We start from the raw sequence: 17529 nt of genomic DNA, 5'->3' as shown, positions 1-17529 counted from the left end.
TCCCAGCGTATGCATCTATTAGGGATGGCAGGGGGTGGGGGGAGAGACCTGTGGCCCTTTCTCTCCACATGCTGATGGGGAACAAACCCCCCAGCCAATATGACCAGTGGTCAGGGATGATGGGAGCTGTAGCCTAGCAACATCTAGAGAGCCCCTAGTTCTATGCCTCTGGTGTAAATATATGAAAACTCCAAATTGTTACAGCTAAAAAAGAAATGGTCAGCAAGCAACAAAACTATAGGAACGCTGGGCCATGTGGCAAGCGCAACGGACGTCGCCTGGCCTTCACAGCTGCAGCAGCAGCCCTGGCACTGGGTCCCTCCGCTGCCACCAGGAAGGCCAGGCCAGGTGACATTCCTTGCCACCCGGGTCCAGTCTTCACAGCTTCAGCCGCGGCTCCAGCACTGGGTCCCTTTGACAATGGGGGTGAAAGGTGGGAGGAAAGAAGGGAGGGCAGGCGCTATCAGGATCCGCGTCAGCTGCATGGCTCCCTTTGATGGGGGCGGGGGGGGGAGAGAAAGGGCTGGCTGGGGGGGGGAGCTGCTTTAGGAGGAGAGAGAAAGGGCTGGCTGGGGGTGAGAGAGAACTTTTGCCTCCCTTTCCTCCCCCCCATAAACTCCCCCCTCCCGTGTCCAGTTAGCCACCTCCTTCCACACAGCACCCTGCGCACGCTCCTTGTCCCTCCAATGACAACGGGGAGATCACTGCCAGTTTTTTGTACTGGGAGTAGATCACAACCTTTTGGAACCTGGACGTGCCGGCTATATATCAGGCGTCATAATTTATCTAACATACGATCCCTCTAGTTCTCCTTCTCATTCTCTCTACCAACCACAAGCCTTGCCCACTCTCAACCCCGCTGACTTCTCTTTTTTCCATTCTTTTCACAAATAAGAACAGGTAAGAAAAGGTGGGTGGGAGGCTGATTTTTTGCCTCTGGGAAAAATCAAGGTAATAACTGCATAAAATGGTTTTAAAAAACCAAACCAACCCCAAACCTAACTTCTTTATTCCCAATGCATGTTGAGTAGACAAGAACATCAGAAGCCCCTTTCTGGGTCAGACCAAAGGTCCACCTAGTCCAGCCTCCTGGTCTCACAGAAGCCAACCAGATGCCCCAATGGGAAGCCAACAGGTAGGATTCCGTGTGCAGCAGATCTCTTCCCCCTCATGTTGCTCAACAACTGGTATTTAGAAACCTACTGAGTACATATTACTCAACACTACAGGCAAAATGTGGCCATCATGACTAGTAGCTATTGACAAATCTGTGACAGGTGAGGCTAATCCACTTTTAAGGCCGATGCTACATCTTGTGGCAAATTTCAGAGTCTAACCATACGCTTTGGGAAGAAGTACTTCCTTTTGTCTCTTTCAAACCTGCCAGCATGCAGATCCATTGGATGTCTCCCACTGGCTTGTAGCTTAGAAGAGAGGAAGGTTCCTATCCACTTCTCTACACCACACAGAATTTCATTTTTCAAATGAGCAGAATTGGATTGCTTTGTTACATCAGTGAAGTACATTGTCCTTGAGAAGAAAGTGTTATCCTCAAAAATATGCTGGGATTTAAAAGAGAGTATCTGTTTCTCTACCGCTGTTTCCATGTCTCCTTAACAACTCAGTGATGCTTCACATATCTTGTATTAATTCCCGATTCTTTCAATCCATGCCTGGAGGGAAAGTCTGGATTCTAATAAAATGCTTACAATTACGATTGCTAAGCCAGGGGCTGGCATTTACCCCTGCTAAATTAATGCAGTTTATTAGTTGCAGGGGCCCACAAATTTAGGCCAGGCCTGGTAGTCAACCATTGCCTCTGGTAGTTTGCAAAACTGGGCCACTTTGCTGCCTGCCTCACAAAGGTGAAAGCAAGAAAATTCCTTCTGAATTCACTGCCCACAGAGAGTTTTTATAGGGGAGAAAAAGCAAGGATTTCTGCTCCCCACTGAATCCCTGCAAAGGCGAGGGCTTGGTGTGAGGCATTCAGCCTATTACCTTCCCCATTCCCGCTTCCACACATCTACACCTCCAACCCATCCAATTTGGCCATGAAGCACCCCTATCACCATTCCACCTGAGTGAAACACTTCTCCTTCCAGGGGCTCCAAACACCTGCCCCCAATTCCATCCCGAAGGGACAAATTAAAACTGACCAACGCTTCTCATAGTGATGATGGTTCTGTGTGGGGGTGGAGGGCAGAGGGGAAACAGAGAAATATGTGGTATGTCTAGAAATGGAGAAAGAGCAACCAGGAGTCAAAAGTCTGACATTGCTCAATGGCTAAATTATGGGGAGGGGGAGCATATAAAGCACTGGAGACACAAGGCAGGAATTCTATTCCAGTGGGTGATGAATGGGACAACCCTATGTGTGCCTACTCATAAGTAAGTCCCATGGAGTTCAATGTGGCCTACTCTTGGGTAAGGGGGTACTTGGGGTAGGGTTGGTGGGTAACATGGCCATGCTCAACTTTATCGCCGGCTTCCTATGAATGCAGAGGAAACATCCTCCATCCATGTCTTTTCTTGTGCCTGAACAGCAAAGTCCAAGTGCGTAACAGGAGATGGGACAAGACACGGCGAGGAGACAGATGACACCCAGAGAACGTTATGTGCAGCGGTTTAAGTATGGCACTTTAGCAGTAACCTCAACTCTGTCCTGCTCATGGGTATTATTGGCTTAAAGGTAAACACACATCAATAATTAGCAGAGAAGGGGAGTCTTCTGGAGAAGGAAAAATACCCAACAGCTTCATCACCACCATGTTGGGCAACGCATTTGTGAGAAGCCCCTTCTCCAGAGTGTCCACTCTTAAGGCTCAGATTATTTAACACAGCATTTAATCAAAAAGCAAACAGACTTGGTATCTGTTGTTAACCAATAGCAAAACTGAAAGGGAGCCAGCAAAGGAATTTGCTAGGTGTGCCAAAGTCCAAGCTGAGCAGGTATAAAAGTAGGACCTACACTCGTTCCGAAAGGAGGCAGCAGAGGCACAGCACAGTGGTTGCCTACCTTTAACATACACACAAAGCCACAGAGCTAGGCGGGGGCCAAAAATCCCAGCCAAGGGGTAGGCAACCTGGTTACCTTCCAGGTGTCACTGAACTACAATCACCCTTGACCACTGGCCACTCTTGGCTGGGGCTGAAGGGAGTCCAACAACATCTAGACCAGCCTTTCTCAACCTGTGGGTCCCCAGATGTTGTTGAACTACAACTCCCACCACCCCTAGCTAGCAAAGCCAGAGCTCAGGGATGATGGGAGTTGTAGTCCAACGACATCTGGGGACCCATAGGTTGAGAACCGCTGATCTAGAGGGTACCAGGTTGTCTAACCCAGTCCTGTCCACCCCTTCCCCACCCCAGAAATATGAGCTGATCAATTTAACAGTGGTTCCTGAAGACCAGTGGTTCCCCATGTGCGTAGTATAGCTCGGGGGGGGGTGGATTACTGGGGAGGGCAAGGGATATGTAAATGAATACCAGAAACTGAAAAGCTGGTATCACTGTTCATTCATTTTGCTGAATTAGTTAATTAAACTAAAATATTTTAAATTGGATTTTGAATAAATGTGCAATTAATTCTTACTGTTTTGGGTTTTGTGGTTATCATCTTCCTCATTGGGTCATGCAAACCACTTTTTTGAATACTGCTTTTATGGGGTAGGAGGCACTGGGGATGAATTTGTGGAACCAAGGGGACAGTGGTCCGAGAAGGTTTGGGAACCACTGGTCTAGACCAAATGATGTTTACAAAGCTAAGAGTTATGTATAGGGAAAGATTCTGTTCCATCTGGATAGGAGACCAGTCTGTTTCTGAAATAAATTTTGCAGCATACTCAACGTCAGGGACAGGAACACAGCCTTGTAGTCCAAAAACTTAATCATAATCATTTTCCCATGGGCAACATGTTAAGAGTTTGGGTTAGAAGGATTCCGGTCCTGCCTGTCTTAATGGAGGCAGCCCCCACAACAGCGGGGGATTGTCGACGAATGAAAAACAAAGATGACAGAGGGCAAATCATCCTTGCAAGTCCCCCCCAGGGACAGGGGGAAGGGGCTTCAATCACAGTTCATCTCGGTACCTGGCTCTCACTCTAGCATGGAATGTGGGAGGCCGGGGGCTGCTGAGTGCAAAAGCACTTTGCCTGGCGAAAACCCTCCTATGCCGCCATTAAGAAACAGAGGTTCTCCTTTCAACTGGCTTTAAAATACCGGCATAAGGGTTGCAACAACATATTGCCAAATATACCAGCTACAGGGATCAAAAGTTTGAATTCAAATAAGATTTTCTTTGGCGTGAGAATCAGTTGGGGGGAGGGAAGCCCACGGTTTGTTTATTCTAAGCTTCTTTTATATATTTATGATTTGGCAACCCTCTCCAGAATATAAAATAAAAATATATTTACAAGTGAGGAAGCGAGGTTGGAGTTATATTGATATTAGCAAGCAAAAAATGGAAACTGTGTGATTTGAAATGAAGAAAGGAGGGGGAGGGAAAGCTCAAATATGACAGTGTTGGAAAGACAGAGCAATTCCCCTCACCTCCGTTTAAAGAACAACAGACAAGGAAAGAGAGACTGAGATTTGTGTGTTCTACTGACAGAATGTAATGTAAGATAAAGTTTAATTGGGCCATAAATCTCCAGCTGGAAGGAAAAGAATTTGGGGGCTGTGATCAGAACCCTGCAGAGATTCTGGGAGTTGGAAAGGAGTATTACCGTATTTTTCCGTGTATAAGACACCCCCTATTTTGGGGGACTCCAAATTAAGAAAACACCCCTCAGGACTACCTGTGCATAAGATGAGCCCCAATTTTAAACCTAATTTTTTGTTTAAAAAAACCTAGTATTATACACGGAAAAATACGGCAAATCTTCAGTGCATTTGAAAACTGCCCACCTTTTCCTAGGTTGAGGGGGAAATGGCAAAGATCTACGACATGTTTTACTAGTGAGACAGAATGGTTTCTAGCAGACTGTCGCCTGTTCTGGGACATCAAAGCAAGGGACGGAGAAATAAGACCTCTGAGAAACTTGGAGATTCAGTTCTGCCTGAAGCCATGATGGGAGAAAACAACAGCTGGGACATGAAAGAGGCAACACCATATATGGACAGAAGGAATCTCCATCGATATAACAGTTTTCACACGCAGGGCTGAAGAAAGATAATAGTTTTGAGTTCCACACGTGAAGCTTTATAAACTTATATATTGTAACATCACAAGTGGAAATCACTAATTCTGTAGCAGCTGATTAAGGATTATTGTAATTGTATTGTAACTGACGCAGTGAAATGCACCCAAACCATCAGGCAGGGAGTCACTAGAACTAAAATGTATTAATTGGAAGTTGATTGGCACTTTGATAATTGTATAATTTGGGGATTAATTGTTATTGTTATAATTTGGCTATTATTTGGGGTATATTGGAAAACTAATAAAAATTATGTAAGAGTTGGGGATTAGTAGCAAAAGCAGTATCTCAGAGGGAAGAAAAGGGGTGGGTAAGCTGTGACCCTCTAGATGGGCTCCAACTCCCATCAGCCCCAGCCATCATGGCCAATGGTCAAGGATGGTTGGGAGTTCAACATCATCTGCAGAACCAAAAGGTTCCCCACCCCAGGAATAAAAATTAATAATATTTTAGACCAAGACCTGACTTAACAGAGAGATTTTCACACAGGGGTGAGAAGTGAGGGCAAGATGAACCTATCAGAGGAGTGCATTCTAACATCTAGGGTCAGCCCCGAATGAACCATGATTATATGATATTGAAAGCTGACTTGGGTGGGCTGTTCTGAAAATAGTGTCCTAGTAACAATCTCATAAACTAACAAACAGAGTTAACTGAAGGTTAGCGACTACTCCTGTATACAACTTTCTCTGAATGGGGCTGTCGAATCCCTAGTGAGATCAGATGCTTCTGCCCATTCTTTTGGCAAGTAAACTGAGGTTTGCTGGTAGCACAACAAGGAGAGAGAACTCCTTTTTCACCTGCACAGTATAAGGAGGAAAATCATTAGCACAATCAGGAAAACAAGGGAACTCCTCTCAATACCTCCGTCCTTCTTCTCAGCTTCGTCCCGGATTAGAGGGGAGGTTAGGGTCACCTTGAGAGTTAGTGGAAGCTCCTTTGTGCTACGGATGATGATTGCTGCCTCACCCACATGATGCTCCACGTGATATTTCTCCTCTGTGAGTTTCTGAAACAGTTCAGAATTGCTCAGTTGAGTCACTGCGGTGGGAAATCACAATCTCAGCAAAGAAAAAGACGTGTTTATGCTGGATGGAGCTGATGGGAGTTGTAATCCAAATTTTCAGGAGGGCAAAGTATTGACTACCATATTTTTTGCACCATAACACTCACTTTTTTCCTCCTAGAAAGTAAGGGGAAATGCCTGTGCGTGTTATGGAGGGAATGCCTACGGGTGGCAAGCCTATGGGTTTCCCTCCTCTAAAAACTACGTGCGTGTTATGGTCGGGTGCGTGTTATAGAGCGAAAAATACGGTAACTTCCTAGAAACTGTTGCTTTGAAACAATTTGAAAACCAACACTTGAAAACCAAACAACCCATATTCTCATTTTCCTTCCACTGGAGATGGTAAGGCCAATATACAGTGGTGCCCCGCAAGACGAAATTAATTCGTTCCGCGAGTCTCTTCGTCTAGCGGTTTTTTCGTCTTGCGAAGCAACCCTATTTGGGCTTAGTGGATTATTAGTGGTTTAGCGGCCATTAGCGGCTATTAGCGGCTTAAGGGATTAGCGGATTAGCTGCTAAAAGGCTATTAGCGGTTTAGTGGCTTAGAAAAAGGGGGTGGGGAGTGGAAAAAAATCTCAAGACTCGCAAGACATTTTCGTTTTGCGAAGCAAGCCCATAGAGAAATTCGTCCTGCGAAGCGCATCGAAAAACGGAAAACCCTTTCGTCTAGCGGGTTTTCCGTCTTGCGAGGCATTCATCTTGCGGGGCACCACTGTAATCTTCTCCCTCTAAGTCGGGCTAAGAACTTGGAAGTTCTCATTATTTATGCATAACTCAGGGAAGTGCATTATTTATGCATAACCCCAGCAACAGTTAAAATAGAGATATTAGAGCTGCCAAGGGTTCAAAGGTCAGTCTGATCCAACACATATTTTCTTTTTTTTATAAAGGGCAAGCCAGAAGGACGGTACCCCTATCCATTCTCATTCTCCACTAATTGAGCCCCTTACAAAGTGGACAATATATACTAAATAATAATAACTTCTCTTGACACACATAGTTTAGTAGGGGAGTTGGAGAATTTGCTTTATGAGACACCTGTGATTACTTTTTTTAAATAATAATAATAATAATAGTACTATTACTTTTAAATTCTGAAAACTATGTTAATTTCCGTGCGTGAATTTTTAAATTGTTTGTTCTGGCAGCCGGAAAATTAAGAGCTAAAATTGTGGCTCCCAATGCTGAAAGTTCTTTCTGTTTTGCAATGGCTTATAGCAAACAAATAAAGTTGTTACTTAGCTGCCTACCAACCTAGTGAGAAAAAGTTTATTTCCTTAATAACATTATAATCATTAGTACTATTTATTAGATGTCGCTTTACAGATACATGAGACGGCAGCTCCAGTTCTGAGAGAGAACAGAAACAAAGCTGGTGTACTTAGGCTTTGTTAGGTCAGGGCAGAGGCACCCATCCCCCCCCCCCAATCTGTGTTGTCTACATTTGTTACTGTGATATATGGGTTTCTTGACTTCCTTGAAACTGATGTTTTCAGAACTTCTTGACCCAAATAATTTTGATGCACATCTGGACTTTCAAAGAGACATCCCACCAAAAGGGACCACTGCAGGACAGATAATACACTCATACAAAAGACATAGCTGTAAACTTTTCCCTTTTCTTGCAAGGAATCCTATTCGGAATAAGGGAATCTCCCTTGAAAAAGGGAAAAGTTGACAGCTATGACAAAAGAGGTGCAGGCTAGGCAGATCCACAGAATTTATTTTTTATTAATTCAGTTTAAATAGCATCCTTTATCAAAAGATCCCAACAGCAGTTAAGAACACATTCTGGAGCACCAATTATAAAAAGCATAATAAAAAGCATAATAACCAAAGATGAGCATATCCATGGCTATGAGTCCCATGTGCTGGGGACAAATAGCAGAGGATGCTTAACACTTCCACACCTTGTGGGGAGCTTCTGTTTGCCCACAGCTGGAAACAGAACACTGGGTTTGGTCTGGCCTGGTCTTTCTCAAATATAAGATCTCACTGTTAAGACAAATGAGTCTCCTGGGTTTTTAGAGGAGAAGGGTGTTGCAAGAAAACTGCATGATGAGTGTTGGGCTTTCTGCAAACCTGTAAAAAGCCAGCACTCTTTTGGGTTACAGAATTTTGGTTCCTGAACTGCGGCCATATATCACGGCACGGCAAGGGCATACTGAAAAGAAAAAAAGATGTTTCCAAGCCATCGCCCTGAGCAACAGTCAGAAGGAACAAAGCAGAGAAAAGCAAGGCGCTTGTGCCATTTCGGCTCACCTTCTCTGGAGGATAGCCTAGATTTAAGGGCAGAGAACAAGCGATTCATCTTTAAACTGTTTCAGGTTTTCCGTGGTGGAAAATTCAGTTAATGTTTCTTCTTTGCCCAGGACAGCATTCAATTTTTAAAATAAAAAACACCAGCGCTGAGCAGTGCTTAGCTGAGCCATTCATCACAGCCACAGGCTGCCCTAATTTTACTCACCTGGATTTGGATGGGGAGGTTGTCTTTGACGAGAGACAGTAAGGTCTCAGTGGGCTTCTCTTTGCACATAAGAACCAGCTCCAAGTCCATGTCGTCTTTTATCAGCAGACCTTTAGCTACCAAGCCAATCCTCATCACGCCACATAAGACCCGGCCACCATGGTCCCTGAAGACAGGAATAGATATATTTTCCCCAGAACAATAATCGCAGTGATATTTTGCACACTCAACATGTGTGTGCATGTAACAATATGTTCTGCTTCACACCCTTAGCACAGGGCAACAATTTTGCTGCACCCTTATTTCAAACTCCTGAAACAGACAGAGGGCTATGAGTAATAACAAGGAGAAAATCTGTAAGTAATGAGTTTACTTTCCAGAGGTGTAACTCTGTTATCATCTCTTGCAGCAAAAAGAGCAAAGAGTTTTGGGGCACTTAAAAAACTTCCTCTGCAACTAACCTTAGGGAAACTGTCCTTGAAGAAAGAAACTTCAATGGGGACCTCCAAGGTGACACTATTGAATTGCCACACAAAGGAGCTCAGTGCTATCATTTGTGGGCTGAATTGGCATAATGGATTTTTATCATATTACATGTGTTAACTAGCTTGCCAGTTCCCAAATGCCTGTACTGTCAATTACTAGTTTGTTTGCTGCTAACCATCACATAAGATAATTATTAGGATCTGTACTTTTTGGCATTTCCCTTCCTTTTGACATCACTGTTCAAAATCCTAGCCACTGGGTTGTAAACTTAATGCATCTGAAGAAGTAAGCTTGAGTCCATAAAACTTTATGCCGTAACACATTTGCTATTCCTGAGCTTCCCCTTAAAATAAACAAGATCCCTCGTGGTTCTAAATCAAGGGTCAGCAAACTTTTTCAGCAGGGGGCCGGCCCACTGTCCCTCAGACCTTGTGGGGGGCCGGACTGTATTTTGGAAAAATAATAATGAACGAATTCCTATGCCCCACAAATAACCCAGAGATGCATTTTAAATAAAAGGACACATTCTACTCATGTAAAAACACGCTGATTCCCGGACCATCGGCAGGCCGGATTTAGAAGGCAATTGGGCTGGATCCGGCCCCCAGGCACTGGTTGCGGCAGCTACCCAGGGTTTCAGGAAGAGGAGTCCACCTAGAGGTACCAAGACTGGACCTGTGACCTTCTGCAAGCCAAGCATGTCCGCTGCCACTAGCCTGCTGCCCCTTCCCTATTTGCAGTCTTTTTAAATATTCAAATACTCTTAATAATAAATGAAACTGTTGCTGTATCAGGGCCATATTTAGTTGAAAGAAAGTTATTTTTAAATTGATTCAACTGACTGAGGGATGAGGAACCTGTGGCCTTGTGGGAGCTGGCAGCCTGCAACTGCCACCAGCATCCCTGACCATTGGCGTTGCTGGGAGCTGGAGTCCAGTGACATCCAGATGAAGACAAGATGAAGAAGAAGAAGAGTTTGGATTTGATATCCTACCTTTCACTCCCTTTAAGGAGTCTCAAAGCGGCTAACAACCTCCTTTCCCTGAGAGACTTCAGAGAAGTGTGACTGGCCCAAGCTCACCCAGCAGCTGCATGTGGAGGAGCGGGGACGTGAACCCGGTTCCCCAGATTACGAGACTACCGCTCTTAACCACTACACCACACTGGCTCCAGCTAATTATGTTGGAAGATTCAGGACAGAAGGAAGGAAGTCCTCCTTCACACTGTTAAACTATGGAGCTCTCTCCCACAGCCAGTGTGGTGTAGTGGTTAAGAGCGGCAGTTTCGTAATCTGGTGAACCGGGTTCGCTTCCCCGCTCCTCCACCTGCAGCTGCTGGGTGACCTTGGGCCAGTCACACTTCTCTGAAGTCTCTCAGGCCCATTCACCTCAAAGAGTGTTTGTTGTAGGGGAGGAAGGGAAAGGAGAATGTTAGCCGCTTTGAGACTCCTTAAAGGGAGTGAAAGGCGGGATATCAAATCCAAACTCCTCCTTCTTCTTCTTCCCACAGGAGACAGAGATGGCTACCAACTGGGAAGGCTTTAAGAGACAAGTTCATGGAAGAGGAGAGGCTCTCAATGGCTGGCCTCTGTCTCCACAGCTAGAGGCAGCAGGGCTTCTGAATAACACTTGCTGGAAACAAAAACAAAAAAGTGTGTGTGTGTGTGACCTTCTGCTCAAATCCTGCTTGTTGGTCTCCCACAATGGGCATCCGGTTGGCCACTGTGAGAACAGGATGTTGGGTTAGATGGGCTGTTGGTCTGATCCAACAGGCCTTTAAATGTTACATCCCTAACAAATGTAGCAAGAAATGTGGCTAATTAGGCTGATTTCTATTGCAATCAGTACAACCCTACGAATTGTTATAGGCAAACCATCCCCACTGCGCTCCATGGGGCTTACACCCAGGACGGTGTGGACTTGGGGCACAGCCTACGAACAGTCTTTGTCAGCACAAGTTGCTTAGATATCATCTGTGGCTTCGACAGACTGAACCATTTTTCATCACTGCACCATGTATTCAGTTCTCAGTTGTCCAGATACATTGACCCTGTACACGGTCGCTTGATGAAACCCAGTTGGATTCTTTCTTCGGAGGTTCCTGGAGGCTTTCTATCCATGATGGCTAAGCTGTCCAGACAGCACTCCTTTCATACAAAGCCATGGGAATGAAGTCCCTCTCCCTCGGAGGCAACTGTGGGAGAGGGCTGCTTTCGTCCATCCCAAAAAGACATCGGAAAGCAAGCTGCTTGCTAAAGGTTAAACAGACTATGCTAGCCTCTAGGCTGCGGACAGTTTGAAAGGGCTGGAGTGTCACACAGCCATCATAGCCAAGGGTTACTGATGTCAGGGCTCCCTGTAGAATTAACCACCGGGGGCCAAATTCAGCAATTTTCCGGGCCTTAAGACGACCTGGAGAAAAAGTGTGGACAATGCCAGGCTTGTCAGCTTCAGGAAACTGCTTATCATCACCTGTTCTTCCATTAATATCCTACTTTTCCTTCAAGGAGCTCAGAGTGAGATGAATTTCATACTCACAACAACCCACAGAGGACGGAGGTAGATTAGACGGAGAGAGATGCAAGCAGCTCAGTCACCCCAGTGAGAGCTTTGTGGCTAAGTGGGGCTTTGCTCCTAGGTCTTCCCAGCCCTAGTCCAACATTCTAGCCACCAAGCCAAGCTGCTGGCTCTCAAAAGATGAAGCCAAGCTAGGATTTCTAATAGAAGAGGCCAAGACGCAAGAGTAGATACAGGGGAAACTTGAAAAATTAGAATATCGTGGGAAAGTTCATTTATTTCAGGAATTCAGCTTAAAAGGTGAAACTAATATATGAGATCGACTCATGACATGCAAAGCGAGATCTGCTTCTACTTCTCAGAAGTCCAATCTGGCTCCATTTGCAATCCTTGTTTCGCTGATTTCATTGAATATTCTAATTTTCTCAGATAGTTAATTTGGAGTTTTCATCAGCTGTACGCCATGATCATCACAATTGTAACAAATCAAGGCTTGACATATCTCGCTTTGCATGTCATGAGTCAATCTCATATATTAGTTTCACCTTTCAAGTTGAATTACTGAAATAAATGAACTTTTCCACAATATTCTAATTTTTTGAGTTTCACCTGTATACTAGGCTTAAGTTACAGGATGGAAGATTCTGGATGAACATTGTAAGAAACTTTAATTGTAGTAATGAAACAAAACCTTAGGAGGAACGGTTGAGGGAGTTGGGTAAGTTTAGCCTAAAAAAGATAAGACTGAGAGGTGATATGATAGCCCTCTTCAAATTCCTGAAGGGATGTCACACAGAAGATGGAGCAAGCTTGTTTTCTGCTGCTCCAGAGGGTAGGATCCAAATTAGTGGATTCAAATTACAAGGAAGTGGATACCCACCAAACATTAGGAAGAACTTTCTGACAGTGAGAGCTGTTCGACTGTGGAATGGATGACCTCAGAAGGTGGTGAGCTCTCCTTCTTTGGGGTTTTAAAAGAGAGGTTGGCTGGCCATCTGTGGGGGAGTTGTGGTTCCTACTTTGCAGGGGGTTGGACTAGATGACCCTTTGGGTCTCTTCCAGCTCTACAGTTCTATAATTCTATGTTAACAGCAGCTCCACAATGAGTTGCAATTAGGTACCTCCCCCCCCCCCCAACCTAACCAGGAGAAGCAGAATTATTTAGAAAACAATTAAAATGTATGCAAATGTGTTTCTGGGAGATCTACTCATGATAGTTTTCTTTTTAGGCTGCTGTGTTGCAGGAATTCTCTTTAAGCACAGAGTCTACCCTCTCAAACTAAACCATGAAATAATGGTATGTGTGCTTTGTATGCTTGGTAAAGGTACCCCTGACTGTTAGGTCCAGTCACGGACGACTCTGAGGTTGCAGTGCTCATCTCGCTGTACTGGCCGAGGAAGCCGGTGTACAGCTTCCAGGTCATGTGGCCAGCATGACTAAGCCGCTTCTGGCAAACCAGAGCAGCACACGGAAATGCCGTTTACCTTCCCGCCGAAGCAGTACCTATTTATCTACTTGCACTTTGACGTGCTTTCGAACTGCTAGGTTGGCAGGAGCAGGGACTGTGCAATGGGAGCTCACCCCGTCGTGGGGATTCGAACCGCCAACCTTCTGATCGGCAAGTCCTAGGCTCTGTGGTTTAACCCACAGCACCACCCGCATCCCTAAGCCTACAGCACCCAGTATTCCCAGGCAGTCTCCCATCCAAATACTAACCAGACCGGATCCTGCTTAGCTTCTGAGATCAGACAAGATCAGGCGTGTTCAGGGTAGTATGGTCATAGACTGTATGCCTGGTGGTGAGTCACAAAAAACATATAGGGTGCTCATGAGATCCCCAGATCTGCAAGTGATGGTGGCAGAAGTGGGGGTGCAAGGTTCAAGCCACTGCAAGTAGAAGACAGACAACATCTGGTGAAGAAGACCCCTCCTTTAAGGGACCCTGAGCAGGAATGTTGTAAGCACCAGATAGATGACAGAGGTGTGCATTTCTTGGCCATTCAACTGAAGCCTGGGGTGGGAAGACTGGCCCACCCTTTTCTTCTTCATGCAGCACCTAGTTAAGGTGGTTGGCCACAGTGAGAACAGGATGGGAACTAGATGGGGACTAGATGGGCCACTGGGCTGATCCAGCAGACTCTTTTTGTTCTTACGTCACATTTTAAAAGGGGAAGAAGCTGAAAAAGGAGAGAGAGAAAGAGAGAGCGTGGACGCATTTACACACAGCTCTGCTCTGAAACTCCAAAACTGACCTCTTCCCTCAAAAATTTGGGCCAAGTAGGGGGAAAAGCATCTGTTGTCTCCTGATGGGGACAGTCACACAGCCAGCAGGCACGATCTGTCATCTTACTGGCTTTTTAACCAGACAAGAACTTGCTCTGTCCTGGTTTTGCTGTTCAAAGGCTTCTTCCAATCACATCAGATTTTCTGCTCTGCAGAGGCGATGGCATGAACATTCCGTGTCTTTTCAGCAAAACTCAGCAGAACAGAACCCTCACCCACTGAGCAAGCTTTTCATTATAAAGGTGCGCAGAAAGGAATGAGATTTGATTTCCCCTTTTTCTTTTTGGTGGGCCCAACAGGTGAAACCCCTGGCCTTGATGCCGTTCTCCAGTATGCTATTCTGCAGGCAATCAGCTCTTTGTGGGAACATCTGGACACAGGCGTTTGTGTGCGCACGCACACACACAAAAACACACTGTGCCCTAAATTTAGAGTGGGCTCATGAAAAATCTGGCACAGAAAACCAGGAAGAAAAGACCCACCAGGCTGCTTGAGTGTCTGAAACAGCACAACTCACAAGCCTAGAGCTTACACCAGAAATGTTTTGTTAAAAGGGCAATCAGCGCCTCATTTATTCCCAGTCAAAAATAGGAAAGAAAATGCATGCTGCTAATGCACTTTGAGGAAGAGATGCTGATGATGAACTGCAGCCAGGCAGGAGGAATAAGGAATGAAGGAAGGGCAGTGGCTCAGAAATGGATCACAACAGCCCTGCTGCCGCCACCACAGCGATCAGCCTCCAGCTTCCAGGAATGAGACTTTCACCTGCTCTCTTGCCTTTGCTAACAAGGCATGGCCATTCAAAGCAACTTGCTGCTTGATTTCATGCACAGTGTGCGGAGATCTGTCTTATCCTTATGCAATGTCAACTCTCTACTTGTGCAGGGGAAAAGTTGTTGTTTGACCTAAGGCAAGAAGTTAGCACGAAAGAGAGAAAAGGAAGGTCTAGTTCGCGCATCAGCTATGGATTAGTATGATGCGAACAAGCAGAAAGGAGAAACGGCTGGCCTCTGGCTCCGAGTCTCCTGCCCTCCCTGCGCACGGCCAAGAGGAGATAAGAAGCTTTTGCTACCACATTCGACTGGCCACACTTTCCTGTGTTGTATGAACTCTGAACTGCAGTTAACGAAGCTAAACATAGCTGGTTTGTAACTGTGGTTAACATCAGCCCACAGTTAAAGTATAGGTTTCTCAAATTCCTCCCTCTGACAGCACAGAAGAGAGAAGAGGGAAATGGCATGAGCAGAGGTTGTGCAAAGTGATGGTTTAGTGTAGGGCTAGGCGTGGCCCAAGGATGTTGACAAGCTGCTTATAGCGGTTCAGGCCACAAGATCCACTTGCCCACTGCGGCTTCTTTGAGCTGGTGCAGAGAGGAGGGAGGAGCTTAGGCAAATGCGTTCAGGAAGTGGTTAAAGTCTCTTTGCCTGGCACCTTGAAGGAGGTGGCCATGCAGGTGCTCCTAAAAGGCCCTGACATCTACTACACTTTTATTAATAGCAAGGTCAAGACATAGGGATAACCATGGATTTTACTGAAAGGGGGAATTAGACAAAATCATGAAAGAAGAGAGATCTATCCATGGTGATTAGCCATGACAGAAAAACGGCATGACTGCATTAGGGGCTGCTGCCCTCCTCCCCTCTTATGGACTTCCCAGAGGCATCCTAGTTATTGTCCAGTGAGAATCATAGAATCATAGAGTTGGAAGAGACCACAAGGGCCATCGAGTCCACCCTCTACCAAGCAGGAAACACCATCAGAGCACTCCTGACATGAAGATGCTTGCTGGACTGCATAGGGTGCTGGTCTGATTCTTCTTGTGCCACACTAGTCATGGAAATTAGGACTGGAGCACATTCATGGAATTGCAGAGTTGGAAGGGACCCAAGAGTCAGCTAGTTCAATTCCCTGCAATGCTGGAACCATTCAGACCATTGATCCATCTTACTCAGTACTGTCTACACTACCTGGCAGCATCTCTCCAATGTCTGCAAGAGGGGTCTTGAAAACCCTACCTGGAGACACCAGGGATTCAACTTGGGTTCTTTTGTATGCAAAACCATGAGCTCCAGCCCTGAGCTATGACCCCTCCCTTTTCAGAGAAAGCCTTCCTCCCAGAGTACCAGATATTGATGTTCTTTGGCCTTCCCAGTAGATCTACTAAGGAACAGCTGGGCCTTTTGCCTGATTCAACAAGGTTCTTCTTCATACAGTAATGGTCGCGCATTGTGTGAAGTATACTTGCAGGACTTAAACAGGATCAAACACAAAGGAGTGATTTTAACTAAAAACCATTACTCTAGGAAATATTTTTATGCCACAACGGGGACTAAAAGCATGCTCTACAGAAGTCAAGATGCAGTGTTGGATACAGGAGGCCCCATACAGCATCAATTCCCCTCACCCCCCCCCCCCCAGTCTGCCAATACATGGGCAGCCAAAAGGGTCCAACACAATTCCAAGAGGCAGCGCACTCTCCTGGGATGGGCAGTGAGGAAATCACACCAGCCTGGAAAGCACAGTTCCCTTCCAAAGCCCCGACAGCCTGGACCAGACTGAGAAATGGCAGTTATTACCATATTTTTTGCTCTATAAGACTCACTTTTTCCCTCCTAAAAAGTGTGTGCGTCTTATGGAGCAAATGCAGGCTGTGCAGCTATCACAGAAGCCAGAACAGCAAGAGGGATTGCTGCTTTCACTGCGCAGTGATCCCTCTTGCTGTTCTGGCTTCTGAGTTTCAGAATATTTTTTTTCTTGTTTTCCTCCTCCAAAAACTAGGTGTGTCTTGTGGTCTGGTGTGTCTTATAGAGCGAAAAATACGGTAGCTGGGATATCCCACAAGTGAAAGGAGGATGCCTCCACATTGTTCTGAAAATGTTTATTACTGTACAGTATTTTGCTTTAAAAGGATCTTAAAATTTATTATTGTTGGCGAAAGACATGCAACATTTTGAGTGCAAATGTGCCTCTGAATCTGACCTCAAAAGATTCCCCCCAGGCATCAAAAGTTTGGGAAGCATTAAGGGAAATAGTCAGATGGTGTAGTTCTATTAATATGCTCTCCCGCGCGCGCTCTCTCTCTCTCTCTCTCTCTCTCTCTCTCACACACACACACACACACACACACAGAGCTGGTGCAGCACTGCAACCACAAAACATTGATTTGCAGACTCAGCTCTGCAGATACTGCCCAGGCACCCGCTTACACTAATCAAACACCATGCAAACACTTTGGGCTGGCAAGGAGGAAATGCATTTTAAAATATTAATACACAAACACACAGCTTTTGACTGTTTAACATAAGCATCATTAATTACAAGTTGAGCAGGCCAGAGACGCAGAGCAGCGAAACGGTGTTCTGAGACCTCTTAGGCAGCCGTTACCAAATCAATCTTCTCTTTTAAGTATAGATAATTTGCTTCAAGTGATTACCCGTCTATCTCTTCTCCTCCTCTCACTCTTCCATTTGTGCACACGCGCACATGCACGGCTTTCTACGCTAAATGTTCGC

The 17529-nt window shown here is 45.5% G+C and overlaps 1 protein-coding gene across 22 annotated transcripts in view; it reads right to left on the bottom strand.

Annotated features, from left to right (window-relative positions):
* Positions 1 to 17529, bottom strand: part of STRBP (spermatid perinuclear RNA binding protein) — a 128918-nt gene that overhangs the window by 41083 nt on the left and 70306 nt on the right. For all 22 annotated transcript variants that reach the window (XM_083423028.1, XM_083423035.1, XM_083423041.1 and 19 more), the window contains 2 exons: positions 8732 to 8897; positions 6063 to 6207 (listed from right to left, as the gene is read on the bottom strand). In XM_083423028.1, the coding sequence (XP_083279154.1) occupies positions 6063 to 6207; positions 8732 to 8897 (311 nt within the window). The remainder of the gene's footprint in view (positions 1 to 6062; positions 6208 to 8731; positions 8898 to 17529) is intronic.

Source organism: Podarcis tiliguerta, assembly GCF_965153285.1.
Source record: "Podarcis tiliguerta genome assembly, chromosome: Z".
NCBI lineage: Eukaryota > Metazoa > Chordata > Lepidosauria > Squamata > Lacertidae > Podarcis > Podarcis tiliguerta.
This window is presented reverse-complemented; position numbering and strand designations above follow the sequence as displayed.